Genomic DNA, 27,029 nt, shown 5'->3' on the forward strand with positions numbered 1-27,029 from the left:
GGTTTCCCATGAAATACCATCCCTAGAGCCAAATGGGCAGTAAAAGAGATCCCATGGGACTAGAATCCAAGGCTAATACCCAAAAGGGGTCTAGGGGACAAGAGCATAGACCTAGCCCATTCTTTCCGCCGAATCCCCCCATTAATCCATGCCCAGAAGTGTCCATGATAAGCAAACTGCAATACTCAATTTCCAAATGACATTGCATACCTTTAGGTTCGGGAGGCCCACCTTCAAACATACGATCAGAGAAGATGGGCGAGGGACCACATCGCTATCTCAGGTGGCGGAGAAAGGGCATAATAAGCTAGCTGGTGGCTGCTGGCTGAGGACCATCTTGGAGAATTTTTTTCTCTTAGCGATAAAATGGTGGGTAACATTTGGCTCCAACTGGGACGTGATCTCTCGAAGAAGTGGGCGGAGCTACCCGAACAGGAGGTCACTAGAATACCAACAATATCTTGGTTACCATAGACTTGTCACCTACACATATAATAGGTGGAAAGACACGGGTTAACATGCTTTCACGACATCTCATCATCGCACATGCTATATGTTAGGCCACAAAACCAACGGAAAATAAAATATGCAAATATGCACCTATCTATCATGAGAAATATCATATGATGTTATTCCTAATGCAAAAAATAGTATGCAATGCATCCTACTCTACCATGCATATGATACAATGTCAAGTCTCAAGGAAGGAGGTGATATGACTTAATTTGATCGGCTCAGGCCAAAGTTCGTCATTAAGTTTGGCAATGTAGTAATAGTCATCCCCAACCTTTCCATGAATCTTGACAGGTATGGGATCTTTATCAACCAAGACCAAGTCCCCAACCTTATATTGTTTCTTAGGCATCCACTTTTTGCTCGTTTGAGAGATTGGCTGCTTGAGGATCCAAATTCCCTGGGTAGGGAGAATATGGGAAGGTTTCTCAATCTTGCATGTTTCATAGTATGGTCTAGGCTTGATCACACGCGGTAAGTAAGTAGGTTCCTATAAAGGATAAAAGGGGTGCCATCGGATTGCGGGATGGTTGCGTATGATAGGTCCATTTGAACGTGCCCCCCAACAGTAGCTCCCCATTTTCAGGATAACAACATCCCCCACATGTCAGGAATATCAATAACAATAACATCCATGAGGAGGGATATATTGGGATTTCTAGCAAAAGAAGCCTTAAGGTCTTTGATGATACCTTCCACTTCCACGAGCTTGGAATTAAAACCACACACCCTTTTATATGGCCGAGTGATGCTGAGACCCAATTGCTTCATAACAATCAAAGGCATGATATTAGCGGAAGCACCCGAGTCTAACATACAATTGTGTAAGAAGAGGTCATTGATAGCCAAAGTAAGCAAGAAAGGTTCATGCCCAGGGTTTCGGTCTGGAATATGTATGTTTTGCAACTCTTCAAGTAGTGCTTCCTCTTGAATCCCCAGGGACTTCTTAAGTTGTTGTTGCTCGTGAATCTTAGCAATCTCCATTAAGGGAATAGGTATAGTCATCTTTCCTATGGCAACCCCTATGTCGACGTCGAGTTTAATTTCCTTCCCCTTATCCTTCTTCTTGACGTATTCTTTCCTAGGAGGATCCATTTTTGGATTGGCTTTTGTTGTGGGATCCTTCTTGGGAGGAATTTTGGGGATGGATTGCTTAGGAGGGTGTTGCTTAGGTGATGGATCTTCCTTTGGTGATTCCTCAGGAGGTGAGGGGTCTTTGTCCTTTTCCTTTCGGGAATATTGAACCCCTTTGAATCTTCCTTGGCTGTCGGAGTTAAGAATGGATTCTTCCTTTTCCTCCTTATGGGTGACCTCACTAATGGGAGGATGTGTGTATGACCCTCCCAACAAAATGTTGAAGATGTCAGATTGCACAAGATTGGCTTGCTCATCAGTTTGTTCACCTTCACTTTCCTCATCCTCAAATGAAGGGTCTGACTCAATAACATTAATTAGAGCCAATGTGTTTGGGATTTGAGAAGAGCTCGACCTATCTTCTTCACTTTGCTTTTTGAGAAAAGGCTTTCCTTTAGGGATGTAACTCGATTTTTGGGCCCTTTCTAAGGCGGTGATTTTGTTCATGATAACCTTGTCACGTGTATTGGCTTCTTCGGTGAACCTTTCCATCCTTTTGAAAATGGCAAGGAGAGTTTCTTCATGTGGATCTTTGGACTTCTCCTTCTTGGTTTCGACTTTGTCTCTAGGGTGATCATTGATATCAACCTTTCAGATTCGTATGTTTTCTTCAACTTCCATTGTCATTTCTTTAGCCTCGGCCAAAGTGGATGGTTTCTTATCCCTCAACACATAGGTGAGGTGACCACCCATTGCCTTTATGAATTTGTCAAGGATGTTGGCTTGAGATGGCTTCAAATGATTAGGTATATCTTTGACTACCCTATCAAACTTTTGAATGAACTCTCGCACATCCTCCCTTTCCTTCGTTATTTGGTATATTTTTTCAATGTTGAAGGTCCCTTGGGCATTGCATGACCACCTTTTCATGAATAGGTCCTCAAATTCTTCGGAGTCCTTTATGCATCAAGTGATAAGGCAAAAAGCATCATGATATATCTTCATCAAATATCATTCTAGAGGACATTTGCCAGTAGAATTCTTCAATGAAACCATGGGCAGTCCAAGTAGCATCCCCTTTGAATTTGGGCAACCATAGGTTATATTTTTCAGGCAATGGCTTGGGATCATTACTCTACTTCAAAGGGACAAAGACACTAACCAAGTGTCTTTCACTCTTGGTCATCTTGGGTTGATCCTTTTTGGAGTCAGTGCTTGAACCAGATGGCATCTTTGGAGATGCATCAATACCTTCTTAAATCCGGGGAAAAGGGTGGTTCCAATGGGTGATGGGGATCACTCTTCCCTTTTTGCAGCAACCCTAGTTAAAGGAAAAACGTTGTTGCCTTTAAGTAAACTAGGGGATTGGACAATAATGGAGTTGCCAGAGGAATATTTTATAAATGTCGTCAGTGAATCAATTCCTCAATGATTCACTAGGGAGGTAGACTTGCTTCCTCCCTGGCAACAACGCCAAAATGTTACCGCTCAAACTAGTAGGGGACCTAAAGGGGGATCCCTAAAGGGCAAATTCTAGGCCAAGGGCAACAAATGGAGACTTAGTGCACTGTCACCTCAGCTAAGGTTCCCTTCTATTTACGAACTTTCACCGACGGGAGGAGACCCGATATATTATGGAGTCACTGATGAAGGATCAGTCAATGAAATGATGTGGAGTGACCCAAACAATCCTTTTCCTGGAAGAGTTGGAAGGATAAAGCTTGCCTGCTTTCTATGCAGAGTACAAGGTCTTCTAAGGAGAGGAGAGGAGGATTTAAGGGTTAGGTTTATGGGATATGACTTATGAAGGAATCCCTAAAATCCTTATTGTAATTGGTATCCTGGATGGTTCTTGAAGAATTGTCTTTTCAAAGGAATGGGACCATACGGGACCAAGTGGAGCCGGTCTTGGATAGGGGGAATGAGTATAGCAACCAATGATGTTCTTACTCTGAAAAAGGTGGGGAAAGGATCAAAGAAAGAGTTCTTACTTGAAGGTGTTGATTTGATCCCATGAGGAGCTAGCCTTGGGGATGCTAAGGCAAAATTTGATCCCGGAGCCAGGGCTTGACTTTTCTCCCAACTCCATCGTTGGAATGGCTTCAAAATTGGAGGAGACCTTGAGGAAACACTAGCGTTGGAGACAATAAGAGATCGAACTTTTTGGAGGGCTAGCTTATCGGGAAATTGATGTTCTAGGTGCCCCAACTTGGCTAGACTTGGAAGAAGGTGAAGGAATGTGACTTTTGGTGATCACCGTTTGGTAGATCATTGCCTTAGTCTTTGGGAAAATAGAGTCTATGATGAATATGAGTAGGATTTCTTGGTTCCCAGTCAAGGAGGCCTCAAGACCACTTCGCTAGCCTTCTAAGTCAAGGAGAAGCAATCTCGCAACTTTTATACTTCGATGCATAAAGAGAATGGCTTATCAAGGTCAAATTCTTTGATAGAGTTACCCCTAGGAGATTTTGTTCATATTACATGGCCCATACATTGAGAGATGCTATAACAGAGACAAAATTCCACAATTTTAAGCAGTCAATGCATGCAACAATTGGCCCTAGAACAACGAAAATCCCCGTCCAATGTACATGACAAAATAAAACAAGAATAACATTAAAAACATGTACTTACATGTAATAGAGTATATCCAACCATTCACAATTGATAAGAGTGAAGCTCGAAGAGAAGATAGACCAATATCCACACATCAAAATTCATCCATAAAGCTCCAATTCCATCTCTAAAAAAAGTGCGAAAATCTCAAGAGAGAGAAAAGATCCAATCCAAAGTCATGATGAGAAAATGAGCTCATCTCACTTGTATTTATACACAAATTAGGAGTTCGATTTAGCCTCCTTGGCCTACATAAGCCCCAAAAATAAAATAATGTTCTAATAATTCAACTTTTGGTGACAAGCCCACCAAACTAGTCATAAATGAAAAAATAAGCCTCTCAAGATGTCAAATGATAATCTATGCATGTTGTAGGGCCCTCTAAGAGGCCTAATGAGGTCCATGGGTGCCATAATGAAGAATAAGACCCTCAAAAGCTGTGGACAAGGGGTTGGCCCCTTGTAATAACTTGTGGTGCTCCAAATGACATGTGAAGGGCACTCAAGTGTCCTCATGGGTCTCCAAACAAATCGAAGATGCCTGTAGATCGCCTGCAAGGGCTAGGATGACGGTGTAGGTGGTGCCACATCATTGTGCAAGGCCTGGATCATTTGCCAAGTGTATGGTGTAAATCTGGGGCCAGCTGGGCATGATGGATCAGGTGCATCTTCCTCATCCAATAAGTGAACCACGAGTAATCTCTGAATGGTTGTGGGGATCCATGGAGTGTTGTCTATTGTTGTGGAGGTCCATGGCTCTCAACCCACACCCTACATGTGCCAATGTAGCCCTCTGAAGAATTAGGACCCCGTATAGGGAGACCAAACCCAAAATTGAGACCATCTGCAATCCTGCATAAGATCCAAGGCATCCCCTAGCATTTCAGTACAACAAGTCATTAGAGAAATCGAGTAAATGAGCTTAGCAAATCATGAACCATAGGTGGGGACTTCATAATGGCACACCCTTCCATAATGGACTTCGGGATGTGCCAATGTCTCCTAAACTCCAAATGGGGTTAACCAATAATCCTATTATGTGGTTTCTACTTCTAAAGTGGATGATATAGTCAAGTTACATTCTTCAAAAGGCGGTGGCATGTGACAGATAGGTGAATGAAGTAGGGGATGAGAAGGGGCAGCCCTGGGTCACATGCTAGGGTACAAGGGTAGCTAATAAGAGGGAATCCCACACTTGGGGTTTATAATGTATAGGAGGGAGCAATCGTGGTACATGAGGGGCTTCGACTTTGATTTTTCCACTCTTCTTTATATGCCTTTTGCCTTTTTATGATTTTCTTTAATTACCTGCTCAGGGCTCAAGGGGTGAGAGCATGATGTATAAGATATAGTTGCGAATACCCCCTTTTATCATTGCCCACTAGGGGTTGGGACAATCATGGGTTCCTATATGATGAAGGAGGTTCATAGAACCTTTAGGAACCAGGGTGATGGCCATGATGATGGGGTAGAGTTCATGTATTGGCTTTTGCCCATGTGCTAAATGTGTTTGTCCCGACCATATTTTGCATTTTGTGGTACATTTTCTTGTTGAATGTGGCCATGTATGCTTTTATCTTTCTTTTTATCTGCATCAACCTCTGGGCTTCACTCTATAGGCCATGACCCAAGGTATGGGCAAGGGGGAGGGGCATGCTAACTCTATGGGGACCCAGTGGAGGAATGTGGAGCCAGGTGGGAGAAATGATGAATAGGGTAATAATGAATGGAAACAGGGTAACATAAGCAAATAAGGGAGCGGGACCACGCAACCAAAATCGAGGTTTCCCATGAAATACCATCCTTAGAGCCAAATGGGCAGTAAAAGAGATCCCACGGGACTAGAATCCAAGGTTAATATCCAAAAGGGGTCTAGGGGACAAGATTACGGATCTAACCCATTCTTTTTGCCGAATCCCTCCAGTAATCCATGCCCAGAAGTGTCCATGATAAGCAAAGTACAATACTCAATTACCAAATGACAAGGCATACCTTTAGGTTTGGGAGGCCCACCTTCAAACATACGATCATTGGGCGAGGGACCACATGGATAGCTTAGGGGGTGGAGAAATGGCACAATAAGCTAGTTGGTGGGTTCAAGGGGCTGCTGGCTACCTATTGAGGACCATCTTGGAGAATTTTTTTCTCTTAGGGATATTACCCACAAAATGGTGGGTAAAAAGTTTCATGCTCAAGGGAAATTTATTTTTAGGTCAAGCGCCCATTGAGTGCTTCTAGGGACTAGTCTACAAGTCAATTGAGTCATTTTCCTGTATTAAAGACCCATTTGGGCATGTTACATATTGTAAAAGAAAATTTTATTTGAGTCAAAAATAGAGTCAAAGACCCTCCAAGGCCTTGTCATAGTGCTACAAACAAGTTGGCCTACCTAAAAGGAGCAAGTCGACCTACCTAGAAGGACAAGTCGACCTATTAGGGCACTCAAGGAAGCCTATATATAGGAGCATTCGACCTCATTCAAAGGACATCTATCCAAGAATCAAGAAGCTTGATAAAAGCAAGGAGAAGTGACCTAAAGGGTTAGTGAAGGAAGAGAGGACTTCAAAAGGAAGAATCCGAATTTCTAAATATTGTTTTGGGCTGAAATTCCTCACATGTGCGAAGAAGTTTGGTTGCTACATGTTGCAATAGAGATTGAGTTATTGTAGACTCAATAGAAGGCCAAGAACAAGTTAAAAGGGACTATTTTGCAAGCTGAGTTGGTGGAGAAGAAGCTACTATCCAAGCGAAGGAAAGAAGAGAAGGAAATCTCCATAATTCTCCCACACGTGCTAACTAGGGTTTTTGCAGCAGGGACCGAAAATTGCAGGTCCGAAATTTTGGTCAAGGGTGAAGTGGAAGCTGTTGGAAGGAAAGTTTGACTTGGGTTGTGAAAGTGCTTCAAGGAAAAAGTTTGACTTGGTCTTGGAAGGGTCATAGGTCTTGAAATTTGTTAATTGAAGATTCTATAAGAAGAGGAGTTCTTGCGGGTTTTCCTCTTAAGTGGAGAGGTTTTGGCCCTGACTGATCGCCTGTAGGCTATATCTTGTGTCCTTTTGTCTCATTGTTCTTTATTGTTTTGGTAGTTGTTTGATGATAATAACACTAATTATAATTAAGTAAAAGAAGAAGCTAATCAAGTCATGTAAAAATACATCACAAGCAATTATCAAAGTTAGGAGAATCATCTAATCTGCTGCCCCTAGATTTCTCAACATAGTATCCACATAGGCCCACACACATCTGAATGAATAAGGTCCAATGTTTCTGTAGACCTTGTTTCACTGCTTGTAAATGGTTTCCTTGTATTCTTTCCTAAGGCACATCCCTTGCATATTCCTTCACTATCTTCTTTAATATTGAGAATGCCATTTACCAATTTATATGGTAGAGGGAATAACCTTGTAATGTAAATGTCCATATCTTCTATGCCATAGTTCAATGGGATTGATTTCTATGTGAACTAGGGCTTGAGGAGATGGTGTTATTACTCTATATAAACTTCCTTCACGAATTCCAATAACCCTAGCTTTATCAATGCTTGAATCTTCACCCCAAGCCAAAACTTTTTTATCTACAAAAGAATCTCTATCACCTTTATCTTCTAAGCAAGAAATTGAAAGTAAATTGAAAATTCTTTTGCAAACTTGGAACATAAGAGTGTATTGTTGAGATGTAGCTTTGCTCCATTGTCCAGCTTCAAAGAAGTTGATCCTAGGCTTTCATAGCATAACTTTTATTGTCTCCCAATTCCACTACATGAGAAGATTGTTCCTTTGATAGAGTGGGAAGTTGTTTGCTATCTCCTATCATGGTGCTTGATGCTCCACTATCAATAATCCATGCATTGTCATCATTGAGTGCAACCAAAAACCCTTTGCTTGTGACCTTGTTGAATAAGTTGTAGATGATTCTTGTGATCCAACTTCCTGCGATATTGAATCCCATTTTCAAGTATCTTATCATTAGAGGGAGTAGTCCTTTCTTTCAGGCTAATAGAGTGGTTTCCATTCTTCCTTGATCTTAACTCTGATCCCATGTTGAGAAATCATTGCTAGTAGAATTAGGGTTATATTTCTCTTTCTTGATAATTACTTGTGAATTATGTTGGCTTCTTTTATTTCTTTATTATATTATCTTTCATCAAGCAATTACCAAATTATGTGTGTATGAAGATCACAAGAACAAGAGACACAAGATGTAGGCACTCTGCCAGGGCAAAACCCCTATCTAGGGGAAAACCCAGTCAAACTTCTTCCTTCAATAGTTAAGACGAGATAATCCAAGACTCTTCAACCTAGACATAGACCTCCTCCAACCACCAAGTCAACCCTTCCTTCCAGCAACTTTGATCTAGATCTTTGACCTTGCAGCAACAACACTTCGACCCAGCAAATCCAAAATTTTGACCTTCCAGCAGCAGAATCTTCGACCCAACACATTCAAAATTTCGACCCTCCCAGCAGCAGAACTTCGATCCAACAAATAGCCCAGTAACTTCGCATAAAAGAGAGAGAGAGATAGCCCAAAAACTTCGACTTGCACTTCTTCCTTCTTCTCCTTGAACTTCACACTTTTTTTGCACTTCCTTGATGTGTATCGAACTTGTTGAGTTGATGTCCAAATAGATCGAATTGCTCTTGTATATATAACCTCTTCTTTGGGTCGAATTATCCTCCTGTAGGTCGACTTCATTAGGCTAGGGCCGACTTGGTGTGGAGGTGACAAATTACATTTTTGAATCAATAATAATTCTTTTTACATGATTCAAAAGTCCAAGAAAGGTCTCATTAAATGGACAATGAGTCTAATGACTCGGTATAAAACCTAGAAGTCCACAATGGGGACTTTGACCTATAAAATGATGATCCAAGCATGAAACCCATGCTTTAATAAGTCATTGTAATAATAATAAAAATTTCTTTTTCATTCTTTGATTCAAATATAAATATGAAGACCAAATCTAGTTACGTTCTTCAATAAGGGGTCATGTGAATAATGATGAGATGGATGGGGACACAGGGGTCTCAAGGCCACGTGCCATGGGTGCGAGGGTGGAAATGATGAGGAATGTCCACATATTGGGCATACAGATGTAGGAGGGAGCAATTGTGGATACATGAGTTACCCGACATTTGTTTTTCCACCCTTCTTCATTTTCCTTTTTCCTTTTCTTGATTTTTTTCTTTGTATTATTGCTCGGGGCTCCAAGAAATGAGAGCATGCTATGTATGATGTACGCAATTATTACCCCCTTAAAGGTGGGGCAGTTGATCTTCCACTAGAGGTTGGAATGTGCATGGGTTCCTTAATGATGCAGGGTCACTCATGGGCCTTAAGAACCAGGGTGATGGCCATAATGATAAGGGGTAGAGCTCATGTTTGGCTTTTTCCCACATGCTATTATAATTTCCCGACCATCTTTTGCATTTTATAATATTCTTTTATTTTGTTTCTTGCTTGTGGCCATTATATGCTTTTAACTTTCTGTTAGATGCCTCAACCTCCGAGGCAGTGTTTCCAAGCCTGACCCATACATGTGGACAAGGGGAGGGGGTGTGCTAGTGTCTTGTGGACCCAGAGAGGGAAAAGGATAAAATAGGGCTTGTAATACCCAAAGGGGAGTGAAAAATGTTGGACGGGAAAACGGGACCGCACTACCAAAATCGGGGTTTCCCAAGTAGTGTTGTTCCTAAACCTATAGGCCAATAGGCGAGATCCCACGGGACTAGGGTTGAGGATTAACCCCCCACTTAAGGTGAGGGAACAAGACCCCGGTGAAAAACCTTCTCCTAGGTCACCCAATAATCCATGCCCAAATTGCCCGATGAAAAACAAGCATAAGCACTTGGTTGTGCAATGAAAAACATACCTTTTGGATTAGATTCCCATCTTCGAACATATGCTCTTGACCAATGGGCGAGGGGACATATGACTAATTCAGGGGGCGAAGATCAAATAACACAATACATCGGCTACATTGGTGGTTGTCAGTGGCTGCTCCCTGCCGACTGAAGAGATGTCTAGGAGAAAAATTCTCCTATGGGGCTTGTTGTCACACAGAATGTCTAGGCACCGCGATAACGACTTAGATAGGGGGTTGTCACCTTGATCCCCAATCTCTCTGTTAAGCTGTCTCCCAACAACAAACTAAGGGGAGTAAACCCTATGGAAATGGATGGAAGAAGGACTAGTTGGGAACCAACCAATCCCGGAGACACAGTTAAGTGATCAAGTACTCATTTTTAGATTAAGCAAGATTTTAAAACATTAGATTAGATTTAGACGAGTGATACCAGTGCCTTATGGAGTCAATTATCTTGCTGAGTAAATTTAGGACAAGTACTGGATGGATAACCACTGCTTGGATGAATAACTGACCTATATGACATGCAGTTCTTAAAACTAATGTGAAATTCAGGATTTTGGTTAATTTTAATCATATGCCTATTCTAAATATGTCCTTTGATCTTTCTTTGTATTTAGCCTAAACTTGATAGCGAATGGCAGAGAGAAGACAAGGTGAAGCACACGAGCGTGTGATTAACGATCCCTCCCCTTCAAATCTAATGTACCTTCCGGCGCTGTAGAGGCTGTGGCTCTAACAATTGCAAGGTTACCATTTTAGACACTAAAAAAGCTAGACTTCTCAAGAGAAGACACAAAGCTGTTTCTATCTTTCTTTCAACCAAGCTTATGCTTGGATGTTGATTATTAAATTCAGGACTAACTTAGAATGCGAAATGCAAGGAGGATTAGAAGATGTTTTAGTGAAGTGAGATGTTAAAGACTTAAAGCACTTATATTACGATTTGTTCTAAGTTAAATGCTAAGTAAGTACTTAAGCGAAAATTTAATGAAAAATCCCAATTATGTCGATGCTCAAAATACTCAATTTCAAGAACTGAAAGATATACAATTTTCCACAAGTCCACGATAGAGTATTCAATAAATACTGATCACAATTACTTGAAAAATTCTCAAAACTAATTATTCAAGAAATATCCAATAATTCAAGTAAATAGATCCAAACTTAGAGTTAATTTCCTTCTTAGACAGTGAGCGATCTCAATAGATATCAAGCATTAAAACCAAAGATCAATAATCACAAAACTTAGCTGAAGCATGCAAATAATAAAAGCCTAAGCACTTAAATTTCAACGATTTAATATTCAGGATAACAATGAAATTTAGATGCTAATTAATGCCAAAACACCTCTTCAAATAATTCTGGAACTTATTAATTTTTCTAATGTCTCAAATCCAGGAAAATATTTCTTCTATAGTCAAACTCGGAAACTTAAAAAAAAAATTATATTTGCCTTGACTATAAATTTTTTGAAAATTTTTCCCCACAAAAATATTTCAAAAGATTAAAGGCCCAAAAAACCCTTATCACAAAAATTCAAAAAAGAACTTAAATTTAAAATTTATCTTTAACTTTTATTAAGTTTAATGTGTTAATGTTTGTGAAGAGAAGTAAATTTTTTCTAGAGGGCCAACGTGAGAAACAATTTTTAATGTGGAAAAGCAAATTTTATTTTTTAAGGGGCCAACTTTAAAAATATTAAATTGAAATATTGAAATGTGTTAGAAGTCGATTTAGGAGGGAGAATGAGAAACACGCACTGAGGAGGTAAGGTTGAGAGGAAAGAGATGAGCGCAGAGAAGAAAGGGATGCGGGTTGAGGGAAAGCAACGCAAAGAGGAGATGGGACTGCGGGTAAGAGGAGAAGCAACATGTAGAGGGAGAAGGGTTAGGCGGAAGAGTTAGAAAGGAACGCGAGTCAGACAGGAGATGAAGGAGCTAATAATGGACAGGGGAAAGAGATGAGCTCGGAGAAGAAAAGGAGGGAGGAGTAAGTGTCGTGGGTTAGGAAGAGTGACACAAACAGGAGAAGGAACTGTGGAGGAGCTACGAGCTAAAGAAATGAGCAGAGGCGTTGCAAGTTGAGGGAGAAAGGATAAAGAAAAACACAGAGGGGAAAGGGATTCACGAGTTAGGGAAAGAGAAGACTGTGTGTAGAGGGAGTAGCGAGCAGGCAAGAGCTAGGGTTACGTAGAAATGAGGAGCCTCAAGGTAGCGGATAAGAGAGGAAAAATAGGTAGGCCAAGGGCCCTAAAAAATGCCCACATTTTTAATTTCAAACTAATGTATTTATGCTTTGAATTGCTCTCAGAATTTACTATGAAAACCTCAGATCTGAGTCTTTAAACAAATTATTTCGTCGTTTTGTGTCCCTGCAAACAAACTTTGAGGCTTTATCTTACCCTCCAGGGCCTAGATCTACTTCAAAACTCTAAATTTTCCTTGATAGTCTCCAGATCTGAACCTGCACAAAACAAAAATAAAACCCCAGATCCCACATATATACAAAAATTAAAATGAAAACGCAAATCCCAAGTTAGAAAATAAAATTTGAAATTTCTAAAGATTTATACAATTAAATTTACAGATCTATTAGATTTGAGGAGTATGAGTCCGACTCCACTCCCAATTCTATAGATTTCAGGCTCTTGCTAGCCAAATATATCTGTTTAGCACAATTTATTAAAGACATATAAATTTTTTAATTTATGTACTAGCCCAAAAAATCCCTGCAAGAAGAAATTCGTTAGATAATCTTAGGATTTTAATCAGGAAGGCTCTCCAGATCTTATGTCTCGGGAATCGACTGGTCTAATCAAGGACTTCCCCAAATGCCCAATTTTTGAATACACCTGATTTTGCACACTTAGAATTTAAGTTGTTAAATCAATAGAGATACAAAATAATGATAAAATTTTCAAAGATTAGAGATACTTTGCTATTCAAATCTAATTGTAATGCTACTTTAAGCCCAATAATCTATGCAAGATACCTGTGCAATAGATTAATCTATGAAAGCTATTAATCAACAATTTATTAAATAAGATCAGCAGAATATTAAGAACAATATTACCATAAAACACCGGAGAGTAACATTGCCATCAAATAAAACACCAAAGACTTTGCGTTGTATTATTCTAGAAAAAAAGATTACGAGATAGCTTCAAAAGCTAGTACACGACTCAATGATTGGATCTTTTGATGTGACAAATTGTTGATCTTTGGTAGCATCGGATGTGCTCTAAGCCTCAAAATTTGCAGGGAGGCTAGGACACATATATTCCACAATACCCAAAAATCGTTTTGGGGAATTCCATCCGGAGATAGTTTTATTAAAATAATTAATTATTTTTAATAAGTGCCTAAGTCTAAACTTAGGAAATTAAAATAATTAAATGTTATTAATCAAATTGAGGGTGAAACTTCTAGAAGAAGATGAAGATAGGGTCCAAATGATCTGAGCCATTGAGTAGAATCTAATCTGGGTCGATGATTACTCAACTGCAGGATTATAAGAAGGAATTTGATGGGCGTTTGGAAGGCACATTGGAGAGAGATCAAGAGATCGAATTTCTGAGAGAGGGCAACCCAACAATTGCTAGAGAGAAGATCGAAGTGATTTATTGTAGTGAGAGGTAGGGATAGTTCCGGTTGGAGAATTTCCCAATGTTCCACCAAGTTTCCGGGACGAGGAGGCGAGGGAACGGGGATATGCATGAGCGGCCTATGCAAAAGCTCCCCACAAATTTTTAGAAAACCGGCGGGGGGGGGGGGGGCGGGGATGTCAGGGTCTTAAAAACTTATACGTATAAAATATAAATCGATAAATCATATAACTAAAAAAAATTTAAAACGAAAAGCATGATCATTGATATCATTATCATATAAATTATAATCATACATCATACATGTAAGTTTGTAACTGTATAGTGTAACTACTAACTTACTAACAATGCACAATGAAAATAAATTATAAAACTGTAAATGTTTAAAGTTTTAAACTTTAAACTTTAGACCATATTGATGTTCCACTTCCAACTAGGAACATTGAATACTGAATATTGAAATCAGTGTTGTTAAAATCGCGATATTATTGTATAATCGCGATAATTTCAATGAAAAGAGAAATCAGTTTTTTTTTTTCCGATTTTTCGAAAAAATCGTGGGAGGCTCCAGCAGCGCGTGTTTTTAAAAAAATTGAAAAAGAATGAATATTTTTGTACCAAACGATTTTTTCCGATTTTTTCCTCACGCCGATATTATCCTAATAACGATTAGTGCAACATTGGTTGAAATAAAATTATAAAAGTCAAGTCTGATACATCAAGAGTCAAAATTTTATAGAGTCAAAATAACATAAGAACATATAAAAAGATAAATGAGCATAATTGCTCAAGGTAATGCCCCACTAGTCTCTACATCCAACTGCTGCATGAATAGATCAGGATCAACCATATCACCATGTAGGAATTTACAGGGTAAGTTCCTCAGACAGAACACCAAAGGACACCGCTCACAAACAGATCACAGATCAATACACCAGTATTTTGACGTGGTTAAAATCCTCAAAGAGGGAAACAGTCCATGGCCTGAGCCAACGCGGCGATTTCAGGCAATTTATTAATAAAAGAATAAAAAATTACATATGCTTCTCTCATAGATGGATTACCCTACAAATGACCCTCCATGCTCTTTAAATAGAGATCATGGACCAATCGGGTGTTAAGCCACGGATCAAGTGTCAGTAATACCGAGGAGAGAATGAACTCTTGGATCACTACATATTGTGACCGTCGGATTGTAAGTTACAAAATGTACATAGTAAAGAAACACACTTTACCTAACTCTATACTAGACCAAGTTGTACTTAACTATTTCCTATGTGTCGGAATATCCTAACATCCCCCCTTAAGAACAACTTGGGATAGGATTGAAGGATTTACAAATATGACACAATAGGAGAAGGAAGGAGGCACTAGAGCCTATCCCCCCTTAGTGACAACTTCCTGAACTCCAACCATAAATCGAAGTTTAGTGAACTTCGCCTCTGTGAGAGCCTTTGTAAAGATGTCTGCAACTTGATCATCTGTTGAACAATATTGCACTTCAAGAACATGGTCGTGAATGAGCTTTCTGATGAAGTGCATGTGCAGTTCAATGTGTTTGCTGCGCTGATGTTGGATTGGATCTTTGCATAGCTGAATGGCACTTTGATTATCACACCAAAGTGTAGTCGGATGCTGCTGCTGAAAGCCAAACTCTAACAGGATCTGACGAAGCCACAAGGCTTCCTTACTAGCTTCTACGGCACCACGATACTCTGCTTCTGCTGAAGAAAGAGAAATGGCACCTTGTTTCTTGCAAGCCCATGTAATAGGTCCTGAACCAAGAGTGACACATAACCTGCAGTAGACTTCCGATCATCAGGGTCACCAGCCCAATCGGAATCAGTGAAACCAACCAATAGAGGAGCTGCTTCGGCACTGTAATGAATCCCACACTGAACTGTACCTCGAACATAATGAAGTATTCTTTTAGCTGCTTTCCAATGACTTTCATGTGGGTTTTGCATAAACCGAGCAACAAGGCCAACGACAAAGGAAAGGTCATGACGAGTATGGGTTAGATACAAAAGTTTTCCTACAAGTTGACGGTATAAGGTAGCATCAACTTCAGGAGAAGTACAAGTGATTGAAAGTTTGACTCCAGACTGAAAGGGAGAAGGGGCTGGCTTACAGTCTTCCATGTGAAAATGGCATAGAATATCACAGGCATACTTGGACTGAGAAAGGGAAATACCTTCCTTGGATTGCAAGACTTGAAGACCGAGAAAATAATGTAAGTGTCCTAAGTCTGTCATTTCAAACTTCCTTTTAAGGCTAGACTTCACATGGTTTATAAGGTTGGGATCACTACCAGTCAGGATAAGATCATCAACATAAAGAACAAGAATGATAAGAGACTTGCCCACTTTCTTGGTGTAGACAATATTGTCAGAATGACACCTAGAGAAGCCAGATTCTAAAAGAAAGTTATCCATTTTGGCATACCAAGCTCGAGGAGCTTGCTTGAGACCATAAAGGGATTTCTTAAGCCGACATACAAGGCTGGAGTCTGTTTGTATAAAGCCAATAGGTTGTTCCATATAGATTACTTCATGCAAGTCCCCATGCAAGAAGGCGGATTTAACATCCATCTGATGGACTTCCCATTTGAAAGAAGCAGCAAGGGAAAGAACAAGGCGGATAGAGTTCATTTTGGCAACAGGGGAGAAGGTTTCAGTGTAGTCAATGAGTTCAACTTGTGAAAAACCCTTAGCAACAAGACGAGCTTTATGTTTATCAACTTTCCCATCTGGTCCATACTTGGTTCTGTAAACCCATTTGCATCTAACAAGTTTTCATCTCTTTGGTAGAGGAACAAGATCCCATGTATCATTTGCCAATAATGAATGATATTCTTCATTCATAGCTGCTTCCCAATCTGGATGGCCTGAAGCTTCTGCAAAGGTGTCAGGATCATAATTCACTGAAGCTTGAGCCAGTAAAGAAGAGGCTCTATCGAACTGAGAACGTGTACGTCGCTGATCTGTAGGATCACCGGCAAAGATCACCTGCTGCATCCCGAGTAGCACAGACTCATTTTGGAAGCTGAGGAGCTGAAGGAGGATACTGAGAAGGTGGGGGAGGAGTTTCATCCTCGCTTTCATCATCTGAAGAAGAAATATTTTCAAAAGTAGAAGAGATAGGGAGAGGTGGCACATCCGTCGAACTATGCTCGCAGGCCGATATATTTTCAGCAAACTTTACATCTCTTCTAATGATAACATTTTTGGACTTAAGTGGAATAAGTCTATATCCTTTGACATCTTCAGAATATCCAACAAAAATACATTTTTCACTCTTAGGTTCTAAAGCTTTATGTTTCTCATTTGGACTATGGGCCCATGCTTCACTTCCAAAAACACGAAAGTGACTTACATCTGGTTTAATTGAGCTCCATGCTTCTTCTGGAGTGATATTCTTTAAAACCTTAGTAGGAGTGCGATTTATTATGTAATTTGCACAGTTAATTGCTTCTGCCCAATAATTAAGACTAAGTCCTTTAGATTGAAGCATACAATTAGCCATTTCCTTTAAGGTGCGATTCTTCCTTTCAGCTACACCATTTTGTTGTGGAGTATATGGAACAGTATGTTGCATTTGAATTCCATTCTCAGTGCAAAAGTTGATGAATGTGTTTTTAACATATTCTCCGCCATTATCAGATCTTAGCTTAAGAATTTGATGTCCAGATTGTTTTTCAACAAAGGCCTTAAAGGCCAAGAACATGTTAAATACTTCACTCTTGAGTTTTAAGAAGTATACCCAAGTGCATCTGGAGAAATCATCAATGAAAGTTAAGAAATACTTGTAGCCAGAGAATGAAGCAACTGGAAGTGGACCACATAAATCGCTATGCACAAGCTGTAAAGGGGCTGAGGCGTGCCAAGAGGCACGTTTTTCAAAACTGTCCCGATGATGTTTTCCGAGTACACATCCGGAACAAACACCATCTCTGCAAGATACCATTGGAAGACTTGTCACCATATTTTCTTTACATAGATTCTGAAGAGAGCGATAGTTTAAGTGACCAAATCGCTCATGCCAAAGTTTGCTCACTTCATCATTATGAGCAACAAATACTGAGGGAAGATTTGATGACCCAAAGTTGTGAAACTTATATAACCTTGTAGAATCATCAGCAATGCCAGTAGCTAAAATCTGTCTAGGATCTCTTAGGTCCTTCATTACAACATCGTGAGGTGAAAATTCAACGATTTTACCTTCACCGGAATGAGTTATCTGATATATAGATAGAAGGTTGCAGGATAAGGTTGGAACACATAATACATCATTGATCTGACCATTGTCTATATGAACAGTTCCAGTCCCTACAACACTAAGAGATCTATCATCACCAACATATATATTTTTGGTGTTACAATCATTTAAAGAAGAAAACATGGCTTTGTTTTTGGCTATGTTGCAGGAAACGTGGTATAGAGGCTCGTTTCTGTATGAAAACGGGTACGAAACGCAGAAACGCGTTTCCGGCCGTACTGCCACGTTTCCCAAAACGGAAACGTGGCCAGTACGGCCGGAAACGCGTTTCAGGGCCGTACGACCCACGTTTCCTCATTAATTTGTGTTTTTTTTTAATTTTTTTTTTTTTTAATTTACTTTTAGGGTATATGTTAGTGACTTCTTGTTGCTTCTAGATGCGTGTCTAAAGTTATAAAAGTGAATTTTTGCCCTAGTGTTGATATGCAGTTCATCAGGAAGTTTGAGGCTAAGTTACCAGAAAACGGATACGGGAACGGATACGGGTACGGGGTTTGAAACGGATACGGCAAATTTTCAAAAAATCTGGATACGATACGGCAGGAAACGGCACATAATAAATATATAAAAATTTAAAAAATATATATATATATATATATATATATATATATATATTAAAAATAAAAAATTCATATTACCATTCATATTTCAGAATCTAAATTTAAATTATCTATGATCTATCATGATTGATGATTCATCATCATCATCATCAATTCAAGTTTCAAGTTTCAAACTTTCAACATATGCCATATGGCATAAACATTCAACATTGCCATCATCATTAACGATTATTCTAACATTCATGATTCAAGTTTCAAGTTTCAACATATCATCAGAGTCTCAGACATCAAGTTTTTGTTTCAAATTTCAAACAATGTTTATCAACATGACAAACATCAAGTTATCAACATGACAAGTTACAAATTACAATTTACAAACTTACACAAACACCATCATTACCAAAATTAATAATGCATACTAATTACTACATACTATGATAATGAAAGTACAAATTTCAAAATGAACTATGACTGGCAGTCGTACTATCATAATATCATTACTCATAAAGTCATAATTCATATGGTTGTTCAAAACTTAAAAGTTTAAAAGTTAAAAGTTAAAAGTTAAAACACCATCATAAATTACAAATTTACATATCATCAAATATGTCTTCATTCATGCCACTATAATGTTCCACTTCCACATCCTCTCTAGAAGTGGCACTGGGAGTGGGAACATTGCTTCCATGTCCACTTGAAGATGCACCTATTCCCAATGATGGCTCCGAATCAAACAAACTCATGTGAGACATGGCATTCAATGTCATATCCAAGTCAGGCAACTCTGGTTCCACGTCCCATAATTTGTTGGGCCCAAATTTGTATTCATCTCTCTTGTGTGACAGAAGGCGAAGGTTTGAATGAATATACACTAGTTCCTCAGCCTTCTTAGAGCCCAATCTATTTCGCTTCACTGAATGGATGAAGCCGTATGTACTCCAGTTCCTTTCTGCTGAAGAAGAACTAGCAACCTGTGACAAGACCTTGATGGCCAATTTTTGGATATGTGGAAGTGCCCCACCATAGAAGTTCCACCACTCAATTGGACTTAATCTGCTCTTGTCCCGCATACAGTCAATATCACAACCCCAACCCTCCGATCCCACAAAATGAGAAAACTGTGCACGAATCCGAAGCCCAATTTCAGGATCTACAAAAAGCTTTCTAAAAGCATTTTTAAATCCTTCTGCGACTTCTGGGTCTTTGTTTGGTGCGCTTCTTTCTGGATCACGTAGCAACTCTGCAGCATAATATTTTGGATTCAGTGCATAGGCTAAAAGGTGCAATGGAGTGGTCATCTTGTTCCACCTTTTGGTCAATATATCTTTTACTTCTCTGTAAAAGATTTCATCTGGGTCATTCTCCTTGGCATTTATAACCAACCTTATCTTCTCTATCATGGAATCAATGCCCTCATACACCTCTCCCAGATTAGGCATATCTGTGTCAAACATACGGAGCAAATCCACAATTGGCTTAGTAAATGCCAAGAGGTACTCCACCTTATCCCACCATTCGTCATCAACAACCAACCGTTTCATTGCTTGTGCTCTATCAGATTGGGATTGCCTCCATTGATTCCAAAGAGAACTGCATACCATTGATTGTAATGCATCTTTCACCTGCATGAGCCTTGTTAAGACTATGATGTGAGAAGCAAATCGAGTCTCAGCAACCTGCAGGTGTCAAATTGCCAATGTTTCAAATTTCAATCAATTTGAAAATCAAAAATCATAATTTGAATCAAATTTGAAATTATTTGATTGAATAACCTATTATGATTCATCAATTTAGATATTTGAATTTAGAGTCAAATATTTAATAAACTTTAAACTTTAAAGTTTAAGTATATGTACCTTAAGCAGCTCCAACTTAGCAAATTCCCTGTAGATGCCTTGGGACATGTGGTGGTTTGTGATAAAGGCTTGAATTTCTTTTGCCTCTTCAAATATTTTTCGAATCCACTCAATTTGCTTCCCCAACTTGCTCAACATGAGGTTCAATGAATGCACAGCACAAGGGGTCCAAAAAATGTGCTGATATTTGCCTTCAACAATTAGGCCTGCTGCTCTACACACCGTTGCATTGTCAGTTATTACCTGGACAACATTTTCAGGCCCCACCAATTCAATTGCTTCAATCAAGATGTTAGCAATGAATTGAGAATCTTTCACCTGCCCCTCACAATCCACTGCCTTCAAAAACATTGCCCCATGTGGGCTCTGAGCAATCACATTGATCAAAGGCCTATTTCTTTGATCTTTCCATCCATCAGAAATGATGGACACCCCTGAAATGAGCCATGAATCACGAATGGGGGCTAATTTAGCCTCCAAATCTAACTTTTGAGCACTCAACAATGTGGTGCGTATCTTCTCATACCCAGGGCTCTTGTACCCTCTTGGGGCTTCAGTCAAACATTTTACCATCTTTGCCCAGTAAGGAGATCGCACAAGGTTAAAGGGAAGGCCATTTGCATAAATGCATTGGGCTACAGCTGCATCTGCTATCTCTCGAGCATCATTATTAAAACTCTTCTCAAGCGGTCCCAAATTTGACCGCTTTGACCCAACATTTGCATGAGAATAAAGTGGAGGCTTTGAGACTGAGTGTTTTAAATAGGAGACAGGATTTGCTTCATTTGCTTTAGCATCTGCCTCTTCTTGTTCTCTCTGATATTTTGCAATTTTTACCTTGCTTAAACCATTTCCATCTTTCCCATTCTCTTTAGGTGGGCCACTACATATTCGAACCCCTTGGTTTCTTAACCCAAGCAAATGTGCTTTAACCCGTGTGTATGACCCCTTAAACTCCTTTTTACACTCACTGCAAACCCATGCCAATGATCCACCTCCTTGGATCTTCCCAACAGTAGTGACATATTTCCAAAGTGGTGACTTTGGATCAAATTTCTGGGTTGTTTCAGCGTCATGTGCCACTTCCTCTGCCTCATGAATGGCTGAACTTGAAGTTGCCATGAATGATGATGACATTCACTGAAGTCTGAAACTGAAAAAAGAAAATTGACAAATATATTATATCAGTCTTCAAGTTCAGAATCCAGATATGTATTTTACTATTTAAAAAAATTTATTTGGTCATTTCTGGATGCTAATAAAATTATGTCATCATTTATTTATAAAATTATACGCCTTTCTCTTTACTCTGTTTCATAATGACAGCGAACATTGAACTTTGAAGCAAGAAGTTAGAAGTTAGAACTTAGAAAGTTAGAACACTGTTCTTAGAACAACAGCCACTGTTGGGGAAACACTGGGTGTTCTGTTTACAGTTACACTGTGTAATAATTAATTGAAGGTGGCTTCCTAGTTCCTAGGACCTACACTGTACAGCCAGCTCCATGGCCTATTGGAGTCTGGAGTCTGGACATTGCTGGTAAATTCCAATTTTAATTTTAGACATTGCAAAAGTACAAATGATACATAAAATAAACATTTAAATTTTAATATTTTATACAGAATATTAGGTTCAGAACAGTCATTATTTATACAGGTAACAGAATATTAGGTTCAGAACAATGCAATCATTAGAAGACTGTAAAGTTTAAAACTTTAAACATGCTCTAGAGTCTAAACTGCACATTATTAGTAGAATCATCACAGGGATATTCTCTGCATAATTTTCTGAGATAGAAAGCGGATTACACTGTTACAGTGAAGATCAAGAAGGCAGAACTTCGGTGATATATCACAGTAAATGTTTCAGACTTAATAAGTTTGGTGCTATGATGCTATCACACTGCACAGTGATAAGGGTTCAGATTCTCAAATGAAGCCATCTCTGTGATTCAAATTTTCTACATGTGGATATGAATCCTATGAGTATGAAGCTAGATCCAATGGTCCAAGTTCCATAGAAGCTAGATTGAAGGACTACAAACTTACAAAGAGCTGATTGATCATTGAACACACATCTCAAAGACTCAATCAAGAAGACAAAGGCACTAAAATTTTGTGGAGCCATGAATTGCAACTTAATTGCATAGAGACACTATGTTTTTGTGGGAATAATACATATGGCTTTATATCTCTGTTTTGGAAGGCTGGATCGAGTTCTGTCACACTTCTCCTAGTTTATAAATATGAAGCACTTCATATTATATCCAAGACGAAGAAGAATAAGGACTATTAAAGGATGAATTTATGAAAACAAAAGTTATAAGTGATCTCTGCCAACCCTTGCTTAAGTGGATAATAAGGCAGAAGTTTGCACTCAATATTCTTTGAGTTTGAGGTTTATACAAATCTCATGTGAGTCTGTGACACTATATGCGAAGTCCCTAAGCCTTAAGGCACTATGGACTGTATTGTATCATATCTGCTTCGAAGCCTGAAGGTATCCAAATTTGAAGTTTGTAGAAATACAAACCATATCAAGCCTCATCTCTGACATTCAAATTTAAAGAAAAAAAAGAACTAGTTTGAGCATGGAAGCCTGAAGCCTGAAGGTAATGATATCTCTTTGACAAATCAAAGCCTATTTGTGTTATACCAACCAATCAACACACGATAATAACACATCCAATGCAGGAGCATGAATTAAACACGCATTGACATGACTTCTCACCATAAGTAGACATTTTCAATGTATAACTATATTTTCATTTTTATGTGTTGATGGTTGTAGGTAAATGCCAAAGTGCATACCCTTGTGGTTGTAAGGCTGTAGGTAAACATTGTGTATTGCTGTTTTTGATTTGCACAGACCAAAGGGGATCACTGTAGCTAGTGATCCACACACATTCAAGCTTGTTCCCTATGCCAGTGATCCAATCTAAGGAGGTAATCAAGCTGTAGCATGTGGTTTACACAAAGGCAAAGCACAAGCAGAGGGACCCTATCTCACAGATGGCTGATGTCAAATGTTGGACAGAGTTGGGACTTGGCAAATGATATCTGGGTGCTGTCACTAATTGAAGACAAAGTCAATTCTGTGACTGCGTATAGTTTCCCAGTGCTTAACCGACGGTTGATGAGCGAAGGGAATGCTAATTTTCAGCAGAATAATGAGATTTTCATGATGGAATTCACATGAGAATAGATTCAAAGGTAGGGCCGTAGGCATCATCTCTGTGACAAATCAAAGGTAGGCATCCGGATTTATTGACAAACCAAACTATTGTAGCCAAAAAACTTAAAAAGTTCTAAGGTAGCTACCATGTGAATGATATTTCATATTTCTCCCTTTAGTTATAATTACAATAAAAAAATTAAAAATCTGACGGAATGAGAAAAATATTTTTCAAAGAAGGGTGGGGAAAGTCTTGGAAAGTGACCAAAAAAGCAGTCGCACAGTTCACCATGACGAGGGAAACCAACCAACAATTACTAAACAGTGCGAACTTCGAAGTATTATATTACTATGGAACAAGGCCGAGTTCCTCTATACGCAATAAGAATCAATTATCAAAGACTAATTACGTGCGTGCAGCATCGTGTACCTTGAGGGCCGAGGCTTGTTCGATGCCGGCAGGAACCAGTCGACTACTCCAGACAGTGAAACTCAGAAGCCTGTTAAAACTTAAAACTCTCAACGCTCACTGCTCAGCGGCCGCAATCACTCACAGGAATCAGAAGTTAGAAGTAGCTGTAGAACTCGTCGTTTAGGGTAGTAAGTATAATAGGTTAGGTAAGATATTAATAGGGTGAACCGTGAACGAATTTGGAAAGCCCGCCAATTGAATTTAGACCGTCGGCTCTTGTTATTAAATCCGTTCCCGGCGGCCACGAAAAACAGCTAAAAACGTATTGAATTTCCCCAGATACGCATTCGATTTTTCAAAAACGTATTTAAATTTATCTGATACGTATTCGATTTTGCAGATGCGTATTGGAAATTTCGAAATACGTCTTCAATTTCTCTGAAACGTATCAGGATTTTTAAAACGGGACGTGTTCTCCATAAAAACGCCTGAAAAACGGCAAAATTTTTTCTGATACGTTTCCAAATCTTAAAAAACGTTTTTCGGCCGTTTTTCCGGCGTTTCTGGGCGTCATACGTTTCTGATACGGAAAACGGCGTTTCTGCCTGCAAGGGTGCCGTTTCCGGTAACTTAGCTCTCAGGGGCCTTTTGTTGAGAAACATTCACACGAGGAGCTTCAATGGCTTTTAATAATTTAGCCTTTTGGGAAGGAATCTTCAATATCTCGGTGATAGGAACCCAGATTTTTGCATTATTAAACCAACTTCCCAAATCAACATCCAAACCAGAGCTTGAACCAGGGTTAAAACTTCGAGGGGGAATTTGATTTCCACTTTGATCCTTATCCCTTCTTTGATAAGTCAACCCTTATCTTTCGCAATTTCCAAGACTTGCTCTGGAGAAGGATTTTCACCAAATAATTCAACCATCACATCCTTTTCATGATCAAAATTATTTATACTAAAGGACGATGTAGAAGGCTTGACCTCTTGACTATTTTCCTTAACTTCCATCCAATCTTCCATAGATAATGAAAACTCCTTGCCAACCACATTTATTTGATTACTTGTTCCAAACAGCCCACTATCCAAAATTCTCTTAACAATGGGGCAAGTAGCCTCTTCATGAAGAGCATCACAGGGCCTACAATAAGAAAGAGTTTCATCCAAAAGATTAGCAGATTCAAGAGGATTTGGAGGTCTATGCTGATTAGACGGGCCTTTTCTTTGCCAAGCATTATTATTCCGATTATTATTATTACTATGCATAAGACCATCATCAGATTCTTTAACCTCTTTTCCTTTAGTTTCTTTCAATTTGGTTGAAGCCCTATCAAAACCTGGGATTTCAGACTTCCCAGATGCCTTCTTATCTTTTTCAAGCTCTTCAGCTAAAGTCTGAGCAACTTTATAATCACGACTCTTAGCACGTCTTAATTCATAAGAAGTATCAGGATTAAAAGCATCAATGTAAAAATCCAAAAGAGATTTATCAGGAGGCTTATAATCTTGTCATTTTCCTTCTTCTTTATGACACTGATAGCCTTAACTAGATGCCTTTCTTCTTTCTTATCTCCAAACTTTTCCTTAAAGGCATTAATGATTGACTGTAATGAGTCAAAAGAATGATCAACTTTCTCAGTAAACCACTCCAAAGCATCTTCTTCCAAAGATAGCACAAAAAGCTTCATTTTTACATCCTCATGAGCAGCGTTAGCACCACCCCATTTATTAATGAAATGCCTAAAATTTTGAAGATGAGCTTTAACAATTATCGCATTATTGCCTTGGAAAGAAGGCAATTTATCCAAACCTTTATCGGGAAGGTCATGAGGATAACCTTGAATATTAGCAAAATCACAAGGAAGATATAAATCATCCATGAAGTCTTGCTGAATAGGATCAAGAAAAAGTGAATGGATATCAAAGAGAGCTTCCTGCCTGAGATTAACAAGAAGTGTACGAGAAGATAGCTTGTGTAATCGTACTTTGAGAACCTTTTCAGGATCCGGAGTAGGATTAACCAAGCTACTTGGGTTCCGTCTAGTACACGCCCTTGTAGAAGATGAAGGAAGTGGAGTCGCCACTCGGACATAAATCTAACTTCAGATAACCAAGATGCAAGGAAGAAAGTTAGTGAAAGGAACTAAGGACAAGGAACTTATCCTGGTGAGAGATGAAAGGATGAGAAAAGAGGAGATGAAAATGATTAAGACGAATGTCGCAAAGCCAAGGTCCAAAAAATTGGTCCCCGGCAACGGTGCCAAAAAATGTTGTCGCATAGAATGTATAGGCACTGCGACAACGGATCAGATCAGGGGTTGTCATCCTGATCCCTAATATCTCTGTTTAAGCTGTCTTCCAACAACAGACTAAGAGGCGTAGACCCTACGGAAATGGATGGAAGAAGGACTAGTTGGGAACCAACCAATTCGGGAGACACAGTTAAGTGATCCAGTGCTCATTTTTAAATTAAGAAAGATTTTAAAAGATTAGATTAGATTTAGACGATTAATACGTTTGCCTTATGGAGTCAACTATCTTGCTGAGTAAATTTAGGACAAGTATTGGATGGATAACTGCTGCTTGGATGAATAACTAACCTATATGACATGCAGTTCCTAAAACTAATGTGAAATGCAGGATCTTGGTTAATTTTAATTATATGCCTATTCTAAGTATGTCCTTTGATCTTTGTCTGTATTGAGCCTAAACTTGATAGCGAATGGAAGAGAGAAGATAAGGTGAAGTACACGAGGGTGTGATTAAGGATCCCTCTCCTTGAAATCTAACGTATCTAGTGCCTTCGGCGATGCAGAGGCTGTAGCTTATGCTTGGAGGTTGATTATTAAATGCAGGACTAACTTAGAATACGGAATGCAAGGAGGTTTAGGAGATGTTTTAGGGAAGCGAGATGTTAAAGACTTAAAGCACTGAGATTACAATTTATTCTGAGTTAAATGTTAATTTCAGGTATGTTCTATGCTTAGAGCAATTTATTTCAATTTTCACAGTTAGCTCAATATCTTTTCCAGATTAGCAATCACATCAACATTAAAGTAAACTGTAGATAG

General features: G+C 39.1%; 2 protein-coding genes across 3 annotated transcripts in view; one reads left to right on the top strand and one right to left on the bottom strand.

The window, feature by feature from the left end:
• The window catches only part of LOC149180832 (serine/threonine-protein kinase 12-like), a 287,777-nt gene that overhangs the window by 56,703 nt on the left and 204,045 nt on the right, over positions 1-27,029 (top strand). The gene's annotated exons all lie outside the window — the stretch shown is intronic.
• Positions 18,746-21,557, bottom strand: LOC149180833 (uncharacterized). Its single transcript, XM_089418231.1, has 2 exons — positions 20,370-21,557; positions 18,746-20,189 (listed from the first exon to the last, which is right to left on the bottom strand). Exons 1-2 carry the CDS (start codon positions 21,504-21,506, stop codon positions 19,104-19,106), a joined length of 2,223 nt encoding a protein of 740 aa, XP_089274357.1. The 5' UTR covers positions 21,507-21,557; the 3' UTR covers positions 18,746-19,103.

This window comes from Pinus tabuliformis, chromosome 3_2 (genome assembly GCF_031772625.1).
Source record: "Pinus tabuliformis cultivar Carrire ecotype Pingquan chromosome 3_2, CPIR1, whole genome shotgun sequence".
NCBI lineage: Eukaryota > Viridiplantae > Streptophyta > Pinopsida > Pinales > Pinaceae > Pinus > Pinus tabuliformis.

What these genes read in the sequence shown, in the direction of transcription:
- LOC149180833 (XM_089418231.1), bottom strand. Translation starts at nt 21,506, where the DNA reads ATGTCATCATCATTCATGGCAACTTCAAGTTCAGCCATTCATGAGGCA. An exon ending in CTAAGTTGGAGCTGCTTAAG is followed by an intron (nt 20,190 to 20,369) that starts GTACATATACTT and finishes TGACACCTGCAG; the next exon opens with GTTGCTGAGACTCGATTTGC.